This window comes from Lipotes vexillifer, unplaced genomic scaffold, assembly GCF_000442215.2.
Source record: "Lipotes vexillifer unplaced genomic scaffold, Lipotes_vexillifer_v1.1 scaffold390, whole genome shotgun sequence".
Lineage (NCBI taxonomy): Eukaryota > Metazoa > Chordata > Mammalia > Artiodactyla > Lipotidae > Lipotes > Lipotes vexillifer.
The window spans coordinates 4,449,644-4,472,683 of NW_006784503.1; the positions used below are offsets into that span (position 1 = coordinate 4,449,644).

Here is a 23,040-nt window from a genome sequence, read left to right on the forward strand (position 1 = left end):
CCTCGGGAAGCCTTTTGTATCCAGGCATATCCCAGTCTCCAAGATTTTATTAGATGTGTTCATTATATACTGGTATGTTACTTCATGATACTTCCCATAGTTACCTTTTATAAATACTTGCATTGCTGTTTCTTTAATATTTGTTTCCTGAACTAGACTCTTAACTCCATGGAATGTCACTTCCTTAAACCTTTCTGAATTCCTTGTTTCTAGACATTCTTGGCATAGAGTAGGCAGTAGTGGGTATTTCTGAAAGAATAAAGAAATATGATGACATTTGCATTGAGGAAAGCATGGATTTGGGGAAGGTGGTAAATGAGAAGCCACATTTTATCTTGAAAAAAATAACTGTCCATACAGACGTGTCCTTCTTTGGTTCTAAACGTGGGTAAACATTTTCCTTTGTCATTAATACCAGTAGATTCCTGGGCAAGGCACATAGAACTTTCTCAGAACACAAAGGTTGAATGGTGACTACATATTTCAGCTGACACCTAATAGATTCTGCCTTTTGTCAGGTGATAGTAAAATCAAAGCAATGTTTTCATAGGCATTTCCCTGTAACGGTGAGTTCAGCTGCATTTGGAAGGTTTCTTACATTCGTGATGGTTTTATGAATGGCCCGATTTGGAGTTGCTTCCTATGGGCACGCTCTGAGACAGGTTCCTCCCACTTTAGTTTCTATTTACAGGCTGTTGTCAGTATTGTTTAAAAAGGCCCTTTGACTTAGCTGGACTCCGTTTTTGTTATGCTAAACATTTTGATTGTGTCCATTCATTAACCGAATGTTTATAGAGTTTATTGCGTGCTGGCACATGCTAATAAAAGCATTAACTAGTATTACTTGAGCCCTCAATGTATGCCACACATTGGATTTGCCTAGATTATTTTATTTAATACTCGTAACTCTGGGAGGCAGAGAGAGCGGGCATTACCTAAGGTCACACGGCCATAGCTGTTGGAGCTTCCCCAGCCCCATTTCCAGAAGCCAGGAGCTGTCTGTGACTACAGAGCTAGGCAGTGGATCTGAGATATTAGAAATGCAGAACTAAACTAATTTTATTATTTCCAGATATAATTTATTCATTTTCAAGTGAACATTTAGAATCATTTATTGTGTATCAATGGGAATGTTGTAGCAAATACACATTTTTTTTAGAGGATGGAATTTATCTTTTCCATTAAAAAAATGCAAACTTCTTACCAACTTATGTAAAACCCCAAATCAGTGCTTCATTCAGTTCTGATTGTGTCTACTAACTGCAGTAGGTTTTGTACGGAAAACTGAAAAAAAAAAAAAAAATCAGTTGTGATATTTAGCACTTAAACAGCTGGTACATCTGTGTGTTTAAGCCTTTATACCATTTTTATGTACGCTAAGTGTCTGTAATTTTTTTCTTGATAGCGTTTTCAATAGCTTTTCTTTTGTTTTCAATAGGGTAAAATTGATTTTTTAAATATTTTCTCATTTAAACTCATAATGCCATTTTCAGTATTTTATACTAATATAGAACAAAGAAGGAATTTTAAAAAAATTAGTTAATTATTTTTGGCTGCGCGCGGGCTTTCTTTAGTTGCTGTGAGTGGGGACTACTCTTTGTTGCGGTGCACAGGCTTCTCATTGTGGTGGCTTCTCTTGTTGCGGAGCACGGGCTCTAGGAGCACAAGCTTCAGTAGTTGTGGTACGCGGGCTCAGTAGTTGTGGCTCGCGGGCTCTAGAGTGCAGGCTCAGTAGTTGCAGCGCACGGGTTTAGTTGCTCCGTGTCATATGGGATGTTCCCAGACCAGGGCTTGAACCTGTGTCTCCTGCATTGGCAGGCAGATTCTTAACCACTGAGCCACTAGGGAAGCCCAAAGAAGGAATTTTAAATGTTTAAAAGTTGTGTGTTTCTAACTTTAACATGAAAAACTAAAATATATTAACTAAGAAGACTATTTGAAAACAGTATTAAAAAATCAGTTTTTCTAAAATATGTTTTAATATGTAAAATAAAAAATATCAGGGCTTCCCTAGTGGCGCAGTGGTTGGGAGTCCGCCTGTCGATGCAGGGGACACGGGTTCGTGCCCCGGTCCGGGAGGATCCCACATGCCGTGGAGCGGCTGGGCCCGTGAGCCATGGCCGCTGGGCCTGCGTGTCCGGAGCCTGTGCTCCGCAACGGGAGAGGCCACAACAGTGAGAGGCCTGCGTACAGCCAAAAAAAAAAATATATATATCATTACCTATGCAGGTTTATAGTTTATTTTATAATACAGTAAGAATATTATGCATATTTACATTAAAAAACAAATATGATTATTGAAGGATTCAAATTTGTCCAAAAAGTTAAATATACCATTAGAGATCAGGTAGAGATCAGTATTTTCCCTGAAATTATTTTTTCTCAACAGAGGTTTGTGATTTCAGAATTTCAAATCAGAATACTTTTAAGACTCTTCAAAATTTGAGGATAAGCAAAGGTAATGTATAATAAAAATGCCAGCTAATTGAAGTGCTAAGGTAATGGTGAGATGCTTATGTAAAACCACGAAGCACATGACCTCTGTTTGCAATGTCCAAAAAGTCCACGAGGGGGGAGTATTTCACCAGAAACATTGTTAGCACGGTCGGCCAAGAAATAAGAGTGAATGTGTTTTGCTTTCCCTTTTCCATGGCAGAAAAACAAGAAAAACACTGAGTTTAATGAACATTTTAAACTGTCTAAGGTTCAACTTTCATTCCTGTTATTTAAAGAATGGCTTCACAGGACTTTTGTAAGCACTGAGAATCATGATCATAAACGAATGGTTATCTGATCGTATGGTATAGTTTTTATCAAGTTTAGTGTAGTACTTTTTTCTCCTAAAATTCTTTTAAAGTTACTATTGGGCAAAGGGATATGAAGAACAAGGAGTTTTTTTTAATTGATCTGCTTACCAATTTATGTTTATATATTAAAATACTAAATCCTAAACATTGTAGATCTTGGGTTCCATGCTGATTAAATGTTAAACCTTTAAGATAACTTGTATAATAAAAGTTTTGCTTTAATCTTGGGCATATTTATAGGCAGACTGTGAGTTCAGAGCCTCCATTCCCTGATTGTTATTCAGAATTTTACTGCAAAACATTTGTGCCCTGTATATGATTAGTGTAACACTTCTTACGATTTCTTAAAGGCAGCAATAACATGAACATCTCTTATTGCTTGCTAGCACCTCACGATGTTATTAGTGTTCCTCAAACAGCTATGAAAATTGGATCTTACTTACTTTTGTCAGAATATTTTAAACTGTCATATCATCATATAAACTCTTGATATAAAACTAGGGCTTTGCTTTTTAAATGAGAGAGAACTATTTTCATATTGTATGTTGTGAAATGTTTTGCCTCAACCTCTTTACTGAAGCTTTCTCTGTTACCTTAGCTTGAAATTACTGTTTTGTCATCTGAATTGCTATCATCTGATCACCTGCATGGGAATACGGGGGTAGGCATCACGCTATAGTACATGGTTTTTCAGGCTTTTTCCCCTCTGGTGGAAACCTTGTTGCAAATTCAATCTTATGTAGAAACCCAATAAATAAAGCAGAATGAATATAAATTAATTGATTCAAATTATAACATTTCCTGATAAATTCAGTTAGGAAAATGAGCTGTTCTAAAGGATATTAAAATTAAAATGTGTGGATGATTGTTGCAGTCCTATGTTGGATCAAACATCTATTTGTTTCTATACTTAGTTTTGGTAATGTAATATCAAGAAAATTCTAAATCATGAGTAGATGCAAATGTTAACCAACTTTTAAACTTGCTTTGCAGTGGTGGGGTATTTTCAATTAATCTGATTCAGAAACTTGAAAGTTTAATTGGGGATTTTGTTTCTTAGGTGAATCACTAATATAATTTTACAGTTGCTCACATTTTTTTTTTTAATAGTCAAAGTGTTGGGTGCTGCTTCTCTGACTGGGTCCTGTCACCTGGGTCATGTCATGAATTATTACTGAGATTTTCTAACTAGTTTTGGCACTCTGTGCTCAGGCACGTAGGGTGGAGTAGTGTACTTGCTTGCGTAATTTTGCTAACGGAAAAGTGCTGGTCTCGATTTGAAAACAATGAAGCAATTTGAATACATACATGAAGATGGAGGGGAAACTTTATTTCCAAGTCTGCAAAAAATTGAAACAAAAAACCAGGATAACTTGCTAACACATGCTTATATGTTGGTCTTCTTCAGTGTGTTAAAATTTAATGTGTAACAGCATTCTATTTTATTATATTTTAAGGAGTTAAAAACAGGTAAATCATTAATTTAAGAATCGTGAGCCATGTCTGTGGCGCTCGGTTTGAACCAGCGCAGGGAGCAGGGTACAGGGTTGTGAATCTGGCCGACGCAAGCTCCAGCCCTGCCCCTTACAGCCAGGCCACGTCAGCCCAGTTGCTTAACCTCTCTGAGCCTCAGGTTCCTCATTTTAAAAACTGAAATAACACTTCATGGAGCGTTGGGAAATTAGGTAAACTAGGTAAAACATCTGGCTCAAAGAATGGCAAGCAGTAGGTATTCAGCAAATACTGTTTTTTAAAAAAATTTTTCCTTTCAGTTCTTTACAACATTTAAATATCTTTTCTATTAGATTTTATATAAGAAAGGGCTACCTCACTCAGAGTATTTTACATAATACACATAAATGAAGGCCACGCCATACCAGTGTTACGGTTGAGCCTCAGCAGATACTTTCTTCGTTACTTCTCTGGGCTTTTGTGTCTTACCTTCCCTGTTGATCCTTTCTCATCCTTGGCAGTTACCAAAAGTACAGTCTTGCAGCCAGTAAAATTGTGCTTTACACTGCGAATCAAGGGAGCTTGGACATGGAAGGGACATCTGTGCGTAGGCCAGAGCTTTCCTTCATCACTTTGAGAGAAAGAGCATCTCCCCACATGGCAGGGGCATGGGAAGCATCTGGAGGGCCATAGATAGGGTTTTAGAAATCTACCTCAGCCCCTTTGAAATAAGGAAGCTGGAGTCTAGAGAGTTAAATGACTTGTCCCATATCACAGTTAACAAGTGACCCACCCTTTAAATACATTTTTATGCCTTAAAAAAAGTCTCGTGGCTTTTAATTTTAATTGTCAGACATTACAGCCTTATTCTAAGGAATCTGAGCTCATCAAGTCTGGATCTAAGGAAAGTCATTGCAGTAAACACTCTGCTTTTTGTTTCAGAATAAAGCCAAGTTGCATTTCATGCAGGCATTGTATTCCTAGAAATCACTGCCTTTATTAAAACTGAATATAATGGGAAGCATCTAACATGTAAATACGCAGTAAGTTTATATAACAGCCTCAGAGGGGGATTTTGGTCCCCCTCAGACTTTGATTATACTACACTTGTTTCCTAGGCAGTTGAACAACCTCATTTCTCTTAGAGTGTAAATGCCTTTGTGTCAAAATGATCCAGCGCCCCCCCCCCTTTTTTTTTAAACAAGAATGAGATTTTTGTGGTCATAAAATCTTTCTCCTATTACTTCTACCACCAAAGTTACACCTTGTGCTATGCAGGTGAAGCTCAGCTGAAGCCCAGCTGCAGATATGCAAATTGTGTGTCTAATGGTAGTCTACTGAGTTTGTATATTGAACACTCTTTTATCCATTAAATTACGGGCCTGCATGTTTCCTCATTAGTGTAAAAAAAGTAATCTTGGGCCCTCATGTTTTTGCCAAATAGATCTCCTTGGAAATGAACACCCTCAATGGGAAACAGTTTTTTAAAAATGTAGAGTAAGCTCTTCTAGTGAGTAAAAGAGTTAACATTGTTTAGCTCTGCCAGTGATCCCTGTGGCAACCTGGACAAGTATTTTTATGGTTTGCAGTAGTTACCAACCCTAATTAGATCACCCTTGAGCATACAAGTCACACATATCAAATTTCAGACATCAGAAACAAACGAGCAAGCCTGAAGGTTGGCATGATTACATACCCAGTGTGCCACATGTACAAGTGCTTTGTTTGTTGTTTCCTAGTGTGCTTACTCAGTAGGATGCCTGTAAAACGCAACATTACTTTTGTGACTTTAAAAGAGTGAGCAAACCTGACACTGTGCGTACTGTTGTCTTGAAAATCAGCTCTGACCACCACGTGGAGATGCCTCTTTGTTTTCTCTGCAACAAGTTCTTTGCTCCATTGAATGTTGCTTTGCACTCAGCACAACCTTCTGCATATGGAGAGTTTTAGCTTTTAATTACTTTAGTAACAGAAGTAATAAAGTAATTCTGTTACCTTAGCTATATCAAGGAAAGTGTCTATTTTTTTGACCCCTTATGCTAACCGTTCTCTCCAACACGATATGAAAGGTGACTCATGGAATCATTTTCAAGGTCCTTTTTTCTTATTTTGGCTGTACCATGTGGATCTTAGTTCCCCGGACCAGTGATTTGAACCCATGCCCTCAGCAGTGAAAGCACAGAGTCTTAACCACTGGACCACCAGAGAATTCCTTCAAGGTACTTTTTAGGGGTGATTAAAACTTATGGGATGCAGCACACAGGAAAATTTATAGCTATAAATACTTACATTTAGAAAGGAGAAAAATCTTGTATTAATAGCCTAACTTTAACCTTGAGAAACTAGAAAAAGAGCAGCAAATTTTACAAATTTCAAATCTAGCAAAAGGAAGGAAATAATAATGATTAGAGTGGAAATAAATAGAGAATAAAATAACAGTAGTGAGAATTGATGAAACCAAAGCTCTTTGCAAAGATCAACAAAATTGACAAACCTTTCACTAGATTGACAGGATTAACTAAAATCAGAAAATATGGATGTTACCACCCACCTTACAAAAATAAAAAGGATTGCAGACTACTCAGTGGATACACAAAAGGCATCTGACAAAATGCAACACCCTTTTGTGATTAAAAAACTGTTAGAAAACTAGGAGTAGAAGGGAATATACTTAACGTGGTAAAGGGCATTTATGGAAAAACGCACTGCTAACATTCTCGATGGTGAAAGATTGCAGGCTTCCCCCCTAAAGACAGGAACCAGATAAGGATGCCTGCTGCTATGGGCTGAATGTGTCCCCTGCAAAATTCATATGTTGAAAACCTACCCCCCAATGTGATGGTACTCAGAGGTGGAGCCTTTGGGAGGTAAGTAGGTTTAGGTGAGGTCATGAGGGCTGAGTCCTTATGATGGGATTGGTGTCCTTATAAAAAGAATCAGAGAGCTAACTGCAAATCAGAGAGAGGGTTCTCATCAGAACCTGATCATGCTGGCACCCTGATCGCAGACTTTCAGACTCTAAGACCTGTGAGAAATAAACGTTGTTTAAGCCACCAGTCTATGGTATTCTGTTATAGCAGTCTGAGTTGACTAAGTCACCTGCTTTCACCACTGCTCTTCAACATTATACTGGAAGTTCTAGCTAGTACAGTTAGACAAGAAACAGAAATAAGTGGATCCATTTGGAAATGAGGAAGTGAAACTATCTTTAATCACAAATTACATGATGCTGTATGTAGAAAATCCCAAAGAATTTCACAAGAAAGCTACTAGAGCTGATAAATTCAATGTTTCAGTGTACAGATCAACACAGAAATCAGTTGAGTTTCTATACACCTCCAGTGAACAATCTGAAAGGAAATTAAGAAAGCACTTCTATTTACTATAATGCCTAAAAGAATAAAATATCCAGGAATAAATTTAACCAATGAGGTAAAGAATTGTACACTGAAAACTACAAAACATTGGTAAATTAAAGAAGTTCTAAATAAATGGAAAGATATCCTATGTTCATGGACAGGAAGACTAAATATTGTCAGTATTATTACCCAAAGTGATCTACAGATTCAGTGCAATCCCTTTCTAAATTCCAGTAGCGTTTTTTTTCAGAAACAGAAACCTGATCCTTAAATTCATATGAAATTGCAAGAGACCCCAAATAGCCAAAACAATCTTGAAAAAGAATAAAGTTGGAGAACTCTTTCTCGATTTTAAAACTTACTACAGAAAGAGAAAAACAAATACCATATGCTAATACATATATACGGAATCTAAAAATAAATAAATAAATAAAAATAAAATATGGTTCTGAAGAACCTAGGGGCAGGACAGGAATAAAGGCGCAGAGGTAGAGAATGGACTTGAGGACACGGGGAGGGGGAAGGGTAAGCTGGGACGAAGTGAGAGAGTGGCATGGAATTATATATACTACCAAATATAAAATAGATAGCTAGTGGGAAGCAGCTGCATAGCACAGGGAGATCAGCTCGGTGCTTTGTGACCACCTAGAGAGGTGGGGTAGGGAGGGGGGGAGGGAGACACAAGAGGGAGGGGATATGGGGATATATGTATGTGTATAGCTGATTCACTTTGTTATAAAGCAGAAACTAACACACCATTGTAAAGCAATTATACTCCAATAAAGATGTTAAAAAAACCCACAAACTACAAAGCTATAGTAATCAAAACACTGTGGCACTGATATAAGGACAGACATATAAACCAGTGGAATAGAGTTGAGAGTCAGGAAATAAACCCATACATCTATGGCCAGTTAAGCTTTAGTAAGGGTGCCAAGTCCATTCAGGGGGGGAAAGAATAGTCTCTACAAGAAATGGTGCTGGAACAGCTAGATTTCCACATGCAAAAGAATGAAGTTGGACCCTTATTTTACACCATGTACAAAAATTAACTGAAATGGATCAATGTGCTCTTTGCCAAGCACAAGGTTTTTTTTTTCAATATCAGAAAGGGTAATTAAAGTGAAAATTATTTTAAAAGAATAGAGTTCTTTGGGAACAATACTGTTTTGTGTAGTTCGTTCACTCTACAAATATTTATTATCCAAAAGTCATATGACAGCATTCTGCGCTAAGCACTGGAGATACAGTGGTGAACAAAACCAAACTTGTTCTTAGCTTTAATGGAATTTACCATCTAGTGGGGGGAGATAGACATTAATAAAATCCACTACTGAGTAATGTAACATTCTAATTGTGATATGTGTATGTAAGAAAGTATATGTGCTATTATGAGGGTTTGTAATAGAGTAGTGCAATGTGGTTTCACGGAAGTCTTCCTGGAGAGGGGGGAGCTGAGCTGAGAGACAAAGGATGAGTAGGAATTAACCTGGTTAAGACGGAAGGGGAGAGTGTGGTTAGCTCCAAAGTTGTCTAGGGTTTTTGTCTGCAGATAGTAATGGACTTAACAATGGATTTCACTTTATCTTTTGTTTCTGACCCGTTTGGCTGAGTGGCTGTTTTCTGTGTGTTCCATCTGTCTTCCAGAATCTCCAAGTGTGCTGTGCATAGAGAGTATTTAACAAATGGACACTCACTGATAGAAAGTATTTGAGAGTCTACTGGAAGTTAAATTTTTTCAAAGTAATTCAATTCTGAGGCAGTTAAAAGTTTTCCCTTTTAAAATTTTTAAAGAAAATGTATCTTAATTTTTAATCTCTTATGATTAAATAATGAAATTATTAAGCAGCTACTTTTAGACAAAGTAAGGTAAATATGCCTTCTTCATAAATTATGCTCTTAGAACCTATTTATATTTTGATTAAAATGGATTTTTTTCTGTGTAATTTAAAACCTTATTTTGAATGGAAGTGATATGAATGGCTTATGTAATTTCTGCCAAGGAATTAATATGGACTTTCTCTAAACCACTGTCATTTATAATCAAAATGCTTTTAACTTACATTGATGTTGGCATTAACAAGTACTGCTAGATTGGTAGCATAGAAGGAGATTGCATTTAAACTTACTGGGAGATCACTGATGCCTGAGGTTGTATAATGCCTTCTGTGGGCCATTTAACTGCTGGCAACTTTAATTCACATGATTCATAATGCTGGAAATTTAAATTCACTCTTAATTGGAAAGTGAAGTTGCTTAAATTCTTTAAATACTAACCTTTGGAAAAATATCTGAAAAATAAAGGCACATATGATTTTGGTGGCCTACTGCCAAAAGATTATCATTTACATAAATATCTCTTTCAGTAGAAGAGTTTAATGTATTGAGCTCAAAAGGTTAGAATAGAGACTTCAATCTGGAAACCAGCAGCAGACTGTTGGCTTGTGAACAGCAGTATTGTTCATCATATTGAGAACACTGTTCACATTCAAGCTTAAGCAGAGCTGGCATTAAAATTCAGTTAATTTGTTTCATGTGACTTGTCAGCTGTGTGTTTTTATCTAAATCTTTCTAGCTTCTCTTCTTAGTATTTTATGTTAAACTCCTGAAATAGATGAACTACCTTTTTAACTGTTTAAGCTCTGATATTTTGGCTACTTCTGCAGATGATTCTGTGAAGCCATTCTTCAAGTTTTCCATTTCATTTTAAATATATTTAATAATCAGTTTGAAAGCCAATTTAATTTATTAAGAAGTAATCCCATTTCAGAGGGCTTTTTGTTTTGTGCCTGTGTGCATGAGTCCATAAAAGGGACTTCCTGAAATTCATTAAGACAAAATTGCTATCCTTATTTTCTAAGCAGCACCCTGTTCTTTTCTTGTTTGCTAATTTTGTTCTCTGGATTTTCTTTTAGATGGCTTTTAATAAATGGCTACTAGCCAAGTAGTGGGCCTGAGTAGTAAAGTGCTAGTCCCAGAGAAATTATGTAACTATAACTAGTATTAGAGTAAGATTCCATTTCACTTTTTTGAAGGGCCTGAAAATCTTACTGCTTCTCTGAAACTAGACTCAGTATAATCTCACAGTTAATATTCTTGACTAATTGGGAATTGAGTGTTTTGAAGACATCTTCAGATTTACAGTGATTCTAAAACAGCTTTATGAGATGTAATTGACATACAATAACCTGCCATATTTAAATTGTACAATTCCTGAAGTTTAAATATATATACATATATATAGACACACACAACACGCATCCCCACCAAATTGTCGCCGCCTTTAGGAGAGCAGACATATCACTTCCTAAAGTCCCCTCCCATTCCTTTGAAGTCTCTCCCTGTCATTTCTCTTCCCCACATCCCTGACTTCACAGGGAACCTTTATCCTTTTTCTGTCACTATAGGTTGGTTTACATTTTCTAGTTTTATATAAATGAAAAAAAAAATACAACTATGTATTCTTCATTTGCTATATTCTTTCACTCAACATAATTTACTATGAGATTTATCCATGTTGCCTATATAAATAAGTCCATCCCTTTTTATTGCTAAGTAGTATATTCCATTATATGGCTATACCACAAGTTATTTATCTTTTCCTTGTTAGCGGACATTTGGGTTATATCCAGATTTGTCATCTACTTCCTTGTCTTTTAAGCTCCTTCATATTTTCCATTCCTTTATCTCTCTGTGATGTATTTTTACTCACTGCCTCAGATTGGCACATGGCCTGGCATGTAGTAGGTTGAACCCTATGGGATTGTCAATATTTGACCATTTTGACCTATAAAAATGGCAGTTTCGTATAGTTCAACATAGAAGTGTTTACTAAGTATTTTTTAATGAATGTCACTTGTTTTTACATTTAAGACCTCTGCCTGATACAAAAAGTATTTACATATATAAATTCAACTAGGTTAAAAGTTATGCATAATGAAAAATAGACTAAGTGACACTGTAATTGGTAGTTATCGTGTCTGGTTGGTAAAATGATGTGGATTTTTTTTCCCCTTTCTGTTTTTCTGTATTTCTTTGCCTTATATATATGCTTATATAGTAAGCACAGATTACTTTTATAATAGAAAATAAAACCTTTTATAAAAAAGGAAAAATCTGTGCTTTTTTCTAGTTCATGTAATTTATTTAGAAATTATTCTTTATTTCTTCCTTTTCAAAGGCAAGAACCCTGGTATTTTATAATAAGCATGGATTTTAGAGCCAGTCAGATTCTCTTAGTTGTGTGACTTAGGCAGACTGTTTAATTTGTCTGAGGCTACTGTTCACATGTGTAAAATGGTAACTCATTTAGTCTTCACTAAGAGGTAATCATTAACATGTGACATACCTAGAATATGTTACTTTCTTTTCTCTGTTTTCCTAGCCCAAATCCTGCCTTTCATTAGGACAATGTAATTCTGACCTCACACTTGTTACCTTAGTAATTTTGTAACTATACCACTTGTTTTGTTCCTTTTTCTTTTCTTTAAAAAAATTATGAGAGCAAGGTGTATAATGTGTTATTTTTTTAAATAACAAATTTTAAGTTACACGCAGAATTTGCCTAATAGTGACATTAATGACCATTTTTGTTTGTTTCTTATTTGAAGAATATCAAAGAATATTCCAACAACTAAAGATGTTGAGCCACTCCTGGAAATAGATGGAGATATAAGAAATTTTGAAGTGTTTTTGTCTTCAAGGACCCCAGTTCTTGTGGCTCGAGATGTAAAAACCTTTTTGCCATGCACTGTAAATCTAGACCCCAAACTACGGGAAATAATTGCAGGTGGGTATTAGTAATAAATTTACCTTTTCCTCTCTGCGGCACTGAAGGCTTTTCCTGTTTCTGACTTAGCTGTGTAAGTTTCTCCTGCGCTCCATGAAACACCAAGAAATATCGAACGAAGCGCTGCACAGGAGAATTAATGAAACTGCGGATCGGCAGTCTGACATCTTTTGGGAGTGCTAGGAAAATGCTGTTTGTTAAATTGACCTTTTTATGTTTCCCAGCCTACACAGCTGAACCTTCTTTGGAGTCAGGTTCCTTTTAACGGTATAATCACCACTTTAAGATGTCAGTCCATTGTAATTTTTCTGTCACCGGTCTTCTGTCTTTAATAGGCATCTCTATCCAGAGGGGTAAGAAAATCTATATCACTTTTAAAATTTTAGCTTAAATCTGTGGACTAGAGCTTGAGGACAGTGACATGAGGATTTTGGAAGAATTTAAGTTGTCCTTGAGGCACCACTGTATGCACATGGACACACACAGAACCTTTGCTGAGACATACCATCTTCTGTATGATGCGCGTGCTCCTGACTCACCTTGGCATTTTCCAGGAATTATGGAGAGAGAGCCTTATACTCCTACATTCTTTTTTAGATACCTGTTATAAGGCTGTTGTCAGAGGTGTATTTTGTGACTATGGAATTGGTTATTGTTATTGTTCAGAGGTGGATGAGACATATAGTTTGCAAACCCACAATCTTAGCTAACGTTATGTTTACTACACAAGTTTGAATTATTAATAATTAACAAAACTGTGAGTCACAAGAGCTGTTAGAATAGCACAAATACCTTGAAAAGTCAGAAAAAAGTTTATAGTTCTGGTAACTGAGGAGAAGAATCCAGATGTTGGTGACTTTTCAAATGGTGAACAAAAGCTTTTATGCAAAGTAGTTGCGTTTCTCTTGCTAAAATGTCTATGGAGTATATTCAGAATTTCCTGTCTACTTCTGTAACCCAGTTGAAATCCTTGGCAAGAGCTAGACAGTCATGTTTCTATCTGGTACCTAAAGGAGGAAATGATAATTGGACTAAATACTAATGTTCTGTTTTCTTTTGCCTTCTGGGGTGTTGTTTAATCTTTTAGATGTTCGAGCTGCAAGAGACCAGATTAATATCGGAGGACTTGCGTATCCCCCGCTACCTCTGCACGAAGCTCCCCCTAGACCACCGTCGGGCTACAGTCAGCCTGCGTCGGCCTGCTCTTCTTCCGCCTCCTTCACTGCCCCGTTTGGAGGAGGGGTTGTGTCACCACAGCCTCATAGCAGCTATTACAGTGGTATGACGGGGCCCCAGCATCCGTTCTACAACAGGGTAAGCAAGTGCTAGGAATCTTAAATTTTAAGAATTTCTTCCAGGGAAGTATTAGAAGTTTTCTGCTAATGGAGTCTGTTATTATTTTAAAACTGTACTTTAGCTTTAAAGACAAAAAGTGTTAAGTTTGAATGCAGTATGATTTTTTAAAAATCAGAAGAGTTTTGAATTTTAACGGTTCTAGATCTCAATTGAGTCTGAATATTAGAGATGCTTTTTGCTTTTATTTATTATCTTAATAAGAAAGTGAACTCTACGGGGTCAGCAGAGACTATCCTGTCCTTCAAAGGGATCTGTTTTTCTATTTTTTTATAAACAAATATTCCAGTTGTTGTATCTTGTATAATAATTTATATTGGCATTTAAAACAATGATAATTTTTATAGTAGTTCAGTAAACCTATATTTAATATGTGTTACAGCTTTTAAATGTGAGATAATAATGGGAAATACTGCTGGTAGGACTCAGGTGCTATTGCCAAATAATAACACTGTAGCCAATTTCTGCAGTTTTATTTCAAGTTATCTTCAGTCATGTATAATTATTTGCATAGTATAAGTATGATAATTTTCTACTTCAAAAGATGAGAGCACAATTAATTATCAGCAGTATTCAGACCCTATCAAGTTTAGTAGGTCCAAGCTATCCTCATTTTAATGGTCTTAAACACTAATATTTCCTATAGGAAAATGGAGCGTCTGCTCTAGTATTATACTTTCTGGAACTGTACTCTAAGATCCCTTGCAGTTTCTTTATTTTTGTTGTCTCCCTCTTTAGTCTAATTTGAGAAAACACAGGGGCTAGTATTCATAGAAGCCAAGTGCATGCCTAAATAAATTTCATATAAGCTAGGAAGATAGAGAAATTTGAATAAATATGGCAAAGCAGGAATTATAAAATTTAAATTTTCCAGTTTTTGAGAAATGCCAGCCATGTAAGTTATTAGTTATACCATTTATAGAGGTCCTATGAATGTTATTCCATTCTTTTACTCAAATAAGGAGAAAAAGGTGGAGCAATAGCATTTTCTAATGTATTTCATTCTTGTAAACTTGAACTGAGTGATAGGCAGTGTGAAATGCAGGTTTTTATTTGCCAGTCTTAAAATCCGCTAGAATTTTTCATAAAATGGTTCAATTGATAATTAGATGACAGTTGAAGTTTTGGGACCAATAAGTTTTTTTTTAATATTAAATTACCATACCATCTAGGTGGAGACCTTGTGTTCACTAATTTCACATGAATAACAATGATGTGATGCTTTAATATCGTTTTATTATTTTTAAAACATTAAAAAATTTCTCGTGTTTTTAGATCTAGTTATTTTTTGCTCTAGTCATTTGAGGTGTTTAGTCTGAAAGTTAAAAGCAGAACAATTTTCTTAAAATGGCAGGAGTGAAAAAGGTAAGGGAAGATGTTACATCAGTGTAATGAAAGTTAATATGTTTTAATCTTTATTTTTAGCCCATATAATCTGATAGCTCCTGTGTATATGAAGCTGGATACAAATAAATGGTGTATTTATAGATCTCCTCTAAACAATGAATTCCCCGTTTAAAAAATATGCTTGTTTATTTAGGAGACAAAGTCCAGGATATAGAATGTAAAGTAAACTCTAGGAACCTAGAGTAACAGTATTCCTGGAATCCATGTTTAGGAGGTTCTCATATAATTCAGACTTTCTTCGGTCTTACTTAAGGCTCATCTTTTTTTGGTAAAGAATAGTATTCTATTGAGATTCTATTTTGCTTTTTTTTTTTTTTTTTTTTGGGAGTGTGAGTTAATATTTGTAAATCACTTAGAACCTGACACATGGTAAACTCATAAAAATGTTAAATGTAAAGAGAAACTCTGGTGTCAAGTTGTAAGGTACAAAACTTTAGTTGCTTTTTAAAAAGCTTTATTAAATCAACAATATAAAAATTTAAAGAATATGTCTTAAGTTTGGGTTTGATATAGAATATGAGTGAGGCATTTTTTCTTTTGTTCTGTCACTTGCATTAAAAACTTGGAGTTGTATTATATTGGTTAGTTTCATTTGCTACATCTCATTTCACTTTGATTTCGGTAATTGTTTTGTTACGTGTTTTCTCCATAGCCATTCTTTGCCCCTTACCTTTACACGCCAAGGTACTACCCTGGCGGCTCCCAACATCTCATCTCACGTCCATCAGTAAAAACGAATTTGCCCAGAGATCAGAGCAATGGCCTAGTAAGTATAAAAAAGCGTAACTAAAGTATTACTCTAATATGAAACATAGTCAGCATTAGAAGTTTGCTTATTTCCTTTCTGTAGTAAAAGCACAACTTATTTTATAAGCAGTTTTAAGAAACATAAGCTGTTACTAACACAAAATGTATTTTGTTTTCATTTCTGGTAAATATCAATGAAAGGAAAATGACTTGCAGGGTCAGGAGGTAAATGATGAGTTGTTTACAACCAGAGTTTCTGGCCAATAATGTTTGTTATCAAACTTTTAAAACTAAACCTTTACATCTGCTAATTTCTGATTTCTTTTTAAAGGGCATACATATATGGTAGTTGTGTCTATCTGTGTATATATATGCTAGCCCTATGGTATAAAAATTAGAGGACTTATTGAAAGAACATTTAGATTGAATAGCAGAAATTATATAGAATCAGGGAAGTATTCAAATGTACTATTAACTCTAATCCAAAACAAAATACATTTGTGCCTAAAATTTTAGCTCTTCCTGATGATAAACGTGCGTTAACAATTTAAAAAAACTCCCTGTTAATGTATTTTTTAAATTAGGAGGCAAAAGCTATAGAACTTAAACTGTTATTTAAATTTTGAAATATTATCACTGAAGGAAAAAAATCTAATCACGTCCAGGTTTCAGTGTTATATATTATTTCAACATCATGTTCATTCATCATCCTTGTTTGGCTCACTCCTTCACCTTTTACCCACACTCTTGTTTTGTGTTGTTAGGAGGTTATCAAGGAGGATGCTGCTGAGGGGCTTTCTTCACCCACAGACTCCTCGAGGGTAACGGAGTAGTCTTGTGGTGTGGACGCGAGCATCTCCCGCTTCTGCAGCAGTAACGACTGTCTTAATCATGATGACAGCAGTTCACTAACTGTGCATCTGCAGTGTGATGGGCAGCTGGTGTAGAGTAGCTGAATACTAATAATTATAGTTCACGGATTAATTAAAAAGCTAATGTTTAACTTTACCCTTCATTTCCTCCTGCTTTTCCCCTTTTTCAATGACATGGGATGGGTTTTTTTTTTTTTGTCGTCCAATAAGGAAGGGGTTTTTCCAGCAGCCGTCAGGAGCATTCATTTGGTGGTATTAGTTCCTTAATGTTGGGCCTTTATTTTCACATTTGCCTGTTTTTCTGAAGCCTGCAGTTGGTACCACACATGTAGAATAGGTTTGAAAATATCTCCAATCAACCTTGAGACTCTGCAAAAAGACATGATGAGCTAGACGGTATAGACCAGGGATGGATCCTTAGTGGCTCGTGCTTACTCTAGGTGCCCGTGCTTAGTGTAAATTCAGTACTATTACAGCGCTACTTTTCTTTATCTGTATACAGTTGATCCTTAAACAATGCAGAGGTTAGGAGCACCAAGCCTCCTACCAGCCTAATATCCTAGCAGTCTAAAATAGAGACTGTAACTTATAGTCAGCCCTCTTGCGGAAGTGGTTCTGCATCTCCGGATTCAACCAACTGCAGGTCGGGTAGTACTGTTGTATTTACCATTGAAAAAAATCTGCCTATAAGTGGACCCGCACAGTTCAAACCTGTGTTGTTCAAGGGTCAACTGTATTTATTAAAATAAAATTTCCAGATAAACAGAGGGAATTATTTAAAACTTTTTTCCCCCCAACACTTTAGGATGGGTGTCTTTAAAAAACCAACTTTTGTAGGAAGCCTCTTTGTCTATTTATTATTCAAGGCTTTGTACTTAATAAGAAATACATTTAATGTGATGAGCCATAAAATCTTCATTCATTCAATGTGGAATTTAAGAACCCAGTTTGTATCTTAAGTTCTGTTGATTTATTTGCAGAATGTTATGCCCATGTAAACATTATCAATTTAATCTAAAGAAATGTAGCATAGCAGTTAGAATTACTTTGGTGAAATATTGCATCCTGAATTGATGCATAATTTTTAACTCAAAACATGCATTTGAATAGGCAGTAGTTTTTTTTTTAACTTTAATTTTCTTTGAGTTAATATTAGTGAGATAGGAAGAGAACCTTGGTGTTTTCATTGAGGAGCTTATGATTCTTTTTAAGTCATTAACATTTTAGCTGAAGCATTTGAGAGACTTCAGTTATCCACGAATGATAGACAAAATAAACCATAGTAATTCTATTTGGGTGTTGGGGGAATATTTAATCCATGGATCATTGCCACTATATGCAAGAATGACTTTTAGTTTAGCCAGAGAGCCTTTAATACATAGTTTCGTGCATGCAATGCAATTCTCTGAGCTAAAATTCCTCCGCAAACTTTTGATGAAAGTTAGATCCTGTGAAGAATTTGATGGTCTTAACGACAGAGACATGCTGAAGTAGTAGCTATTCCCATGCTTAAGGACCAGCACTTGTGAGTGAAAGGTGTTTGTAATTTCAGGGACCAGTGAAGGAGCATTAGGCAAATTTTAAAATGAGTTTTTGGGGAAGGGGAAATAATGCAGTTCTTAAGAAGTGTTTACAAGCGCAATAACGAAGAGTAAAAATGCTCTGAATATATTAGTGCCTTTGTTTAGTAAAATAACCATACTACTTGCTCTTCTTTTAATATTAAAAGGTAGTTTTGTAATCTGCTTAGTGAATAATAGTTGCTTCCCAAGCCTTCTTTGCTTTTGAGAAATTAACAATGACAATAGCATGTAAAATTTATTTAGAAGTAGACTAGTTCAAGTAGACACTTAGTTCAAAGCCGTGTTCAAAACAGTGGTGGCAATGTGGAGAAGTGTCTGTGCGTGAGAACACGGTATGGGGTTCTTATAGCTGAACCTACGAGGAAGTAGTTAATCTAATACAAACATTTCTGTAGCCCTTCGTGGCTCCTGTGGTTTTCCAGTACTGTAGTAGAAAACGATGTGATTTCTGAGATAAGAAGACTGCAGGTGAGTTCATCTCTGCTCATTCCTCTGTCTCCTGTATGCAACACTTGATGACAAGAGCTGCTTATAGATGAGTCAGGAGCTACGCGAACATTTTTGGACAAATTGTCTTGTCATTATGACACAGAATAATGAGTTAAAAAAAAAAAAAAAACCACCAGAAAACCAGATCAGAGAGAGTTAACCAGCTCTCTTTGGTCTTTTCAATATAAGTGGTCCCATCTTTTTTTACCTCAAGGAATTTCTCATAAACCTTCATAAAGCAGAGGCTTATGAAAATAGTTGAGTTTTCTCACATTAAGGAACGTTGTAATGATTGTGACTTGTGAAGACCAGCCAAGGACTTAACAGATAAATTCTACAGATGTCCAAGGGTCTCATTAAGGCGGAGACATGAGATACAAGCCTCTGTGCTGGCTTTTTTCCACTGTGATTTTATAATAGAGAAAATATATGCCAAATCTTATAAAACTGAAAAAAAATATATTAACATTGGGCCCAGGATATGATCCCCAGGATATTAGAGCTAGAAAGGACTAGTGTTTTTCAAACTTTCAAAGCAGAGAAGCCTTTTTTAGAAATGAAATCTTAATGAGAATTCTAGTTTACAAAACCAGTGAAAAAGGAACTCTGGCCCCCCACCTTGGACTTGCCTTCCTTCTGGGGGATCCTCAGAGAACGCTAGAACCCATGGTCTAGTCCAGTACCAGGGTGCAGACTTCCCTGCGGCTCACGGGAGGGGAGCGCCAGGTGCAGAGCTGGAATCCGTGTGGCTGTTTCCGTGGACCGTGTTCCTCACCACCGTGCTGCCCTCTTTGCCCCTGTTAGTACTAAGCATGACTTGGTCATTCAAGTTAAATCGGCCCTGGTGATTAGCTCTTTGCCTTGGAGAAATTACTTAACCTCTCTGATACTCAACTTCCTCATCTGGAAAAAGCAGACATACCTCACAGGTCTGCTTTAGGGATTACTCAGCCTTTGCATACTTTAAGTACTTAATAATCATTGTTATTACTACTGTCCCAAAGACCAAATTCCATGGAGCTTTAAAAAGACTCAGAAACTAACACCGTTTTATGTTAAATAGCCTCTTCTCAGTGGTGGGAGTAGTGTATAAACACTCCAGTCAGTTTAGATTAACTCAGCCTTTTATCTGTTGATGCTTCTCTGGCCCAAAAGGTGGTTTGATTTCCTAGAAATCAGTTTGTTTTCCTAGAATTTAGAAGGATTCCCAGCTTATCTGAATGCTCCAAATATTTTACAGTTTTGAAAGCTTCCCAGGAGAATTTTACTTGGTGCCTTTACCTTCTTTCAGTCCAGGTCCCACTAGGACGTAGTGGCATTCAGATCATTCTGTGACCATGAAGGGAAGGACCCACCAAGGAGGGCCTGTCTCGAGCCAGGTCTCCTCAGTGGCATTTTGTTGTGGTCTTTCAAAGAGTTCTTATGAGTGTTGTGTTCAGTCTGTTTTTATTTAGGGTATGTTGCTCATGGTGGCAACTGTGCTTCCTTGAAAAGCATTTTTTCGAAGGAAGGAGTGATAGAGCATTTCTTTATCCTTCCTTGAATTATTTAGCATTGAGTCCTTCAGATGCCTGTTTGATCATCCACTGGTTCACTGTTGCAGTGGGATGTGGCAGTGAACAAAGCTGATGGAAATCCTGCCTTCTTGGAGCGGATGGGTTTGAGGCTGCCAAGCGGGAACGATCAGTGTTGCTACCAAGTCATTCTTTCTCGACCTCCTATGCCGCAGGGGTTACTAGATACCTTTAGATAGCTTCATTTAGATCAGCTGCCTCACTGAAAAGACATGAAAATAACTAGCACAACGTTTAATTGCGGAGAACTTCAGAGTTGCAGAGGCAGTGTTAATAACAGTATCCTGCCTTACAGTGTGCTGTTACTTTTACTTTTAGAGATTGGTGAAATTTACTGAATTAATAAAAGTCTTAAAAATGAAGGTCTTGGTTTTCATTAAACCGGATCCAATTGGTGGAGTGACCAAGTTAAAAGGGAAAAAAAGATGGGACTCAACTGTAGATTATTTTTATTTCCACCTCTGGTTTAGAACTCCTGACCTGTTAAACAAAATACATGTCCAAATCAAGCAGTCTCTCATCGCTCAGGAGCAGACTGGGATGAGAAAGCTAAAGCTGCCGTGGGTAAGGTGGGGTGCGCCTCAGGCTCATTTAGGGGCAGGCCTAGCGTCTCAGGCTCATTTAGGTGCAGGCCTAGGGCAGGTGCCCTTTGCCAGCAGTCAGCGCCTTTTCTCAGGAGGCTCACTCACACTTTCTAAAGCATTTTCGGAGTGCACTTTTTTATTGATCTGTTTCAATTTGGAAAAGTTTTAACATATTTTTTCTCTAGTAATGTAGTGAAAAATTATGTTCACTTCCAGCTTCAAAGTCTTTGTGCCAGCTCAAGAAAGCTTTTTCCCTAAACAATAAACTGCAACTAAATTGATTGAGATATTATCGAAGAAGTAGGATACTGCAGTAAGGATACCATTGAAATCCTAGAGTACAGTTAAAAGTTAATAAATAACAAAATCGTGTCCTGAACTTGTGTCTTTTTAAAGATTGCCCTTTACATGTGGTGTTAAACCTCATCTGTCAACTTTGACCTAATTATTACTGGGTTGGCCAAAATGTTCGTTCAGGTTTTTCCATAAGATGTTATGAACTTTTTGGCCAACCCCAAATTTCTCACGTAGTTCAAGTCTCCACAGATGCTCATAGTAACTTTCTAAAAAACCTACTTATAATAACGTTGATATGTAAACTAGCAAACAAGGTTCCCATAAGGTACTCCAGATAATGACATAGTATAAGAAAAACATTGTAAATTAACTTTGACTCAATATTGTCAGTTATCTATAGATTTTAGCTATTTTAAGAATGTTTACCACCAACCTAATTTGTACAGAAGGATAATTAGTAGCGGTGTGTCCGCTTTGAATTAGAGTTTCAGAGAACTCCGCATCAGTAAAATAGTTACGTTACTCACAGTATGCAAATATTTTTCACTGTTATATTTACGATTTCTTGAGCTGAAAGACTCTTAGGGCCTTTCTTTTCAAATGGTATTTTAGTGCATCTATTACGTGCCACATGCCCAGTGAAACAAAAACCCAAATTTGAAAAGTATATCTCTGAATGTTAACTATAGTGTGGCTAGATAATATTTTATTTTATGAAGTGAGCATGTGAATTCCAAGTACTTAAACCTTATTATTAAATTGACCTGCAATTAATAGTGGCAGTTTTTTATCAGTATATTTAAAAATTAATTTTAAACTTGTACATAGTAGGAATTTTGACTTTTTGTAGCAAATTTTATTTACCTGGTTTTCTTGTGGAATGTATGGCCCATGATTTATTCTTTTAAGAGAAAGAATATAAAATTTGAGAGTACAATTTTAAAATTACCAAGCACATGTTAATGACATGAAACTACTGTGTGTGTATGTGAGTGTTCCCTGCTTTGTGTTGCTATAGAGGTGGTGTGTTCGAAGTCAAGGGAAAGTAAGAGGAGTGACAAAAGTGCTGCCTGTTTTTATTACATATGTGTATTTGATGTTTTACTTTAAGCCTGTGTCCTTCATTCTGTTTTATTCCTTCCTTAAAGCCGTGTGACTCTGGGTTTAACAAACAGAGACAGGTACAGAAACTTTCAGTGAAATCTTACTCACTTTTCTTGTTTTAGACTGTTAGAAGCAATCATTGGCAGCTTCATGCTGGGCTGTTTATAAATCTGTGCTCATTTCGGTGCCTTGGGTTTATTTTAATAGCTGCTTTCAGCCTTTGCATGGCTCTTATTTCTGGCTAATCAATTCTAAGCTTGTTTAATATATTTACCAAAGATGATAATGTTTCAGAGTGTAGCTTTAATCTACTTATAATATAAAATCATATAGTTATATCAAAGTAATTTAAATCTGTCTTGTTGTTAGCTTTACTTTGACTCGGAGGAATTCTGATTTGTATGTATTTTGAAGTTTATATTTAACAGTTTAAACAAACTAACATCTTCTGCATTCAATCTTCTGTATTAGAAAAAAATTTTTTAAAATAAACTGTGATGTATACTGAAGTGAGCTTTCTTGACTTGTAACAAGTAAATTTCAAGTAAGAATGCATGATAAACTTTAAAGTATTCATTCTTTGTATTGCCAAAGTAATGTAATTAGTTTCCTATTAAGAATTT

The 23,040-nt window shown here is 36.1% G+C and overlaps 1 protein-coding gene across 1 annotated transcript in view; it reads left to right on the forward strand.

Moving 5' to 3' along the window:
- KIDINS220 (kinase D interacting substrate 220) overlaps window positions 1–23,040 on the forward strand; it is an 89,898-nt gene that overhangs the window by 55,575 nt on the left and 11,283 nt on the right. Inside the window, exons 23-26 of the mRNA XM_007456942.1 lie at window positions 12,229–12,407; window positions 13,495–13,721; window positions 15,820–15,933; window positions 16,679–16,735. Coding sequence (XP_007457004.1) covers window positions 12,229–12,407; window positions 13,495–13,721; window positions 15,820–15,933; window positions 16,679–16,735 — 577 coding nt within the window. The remainder of the gene's footprint in view (window positions 1–12,228; window positions 12,408–13,494; window positions 13,722–15,819; window positions 15,934–16,678; window positions 16,736–23,040) is intronic.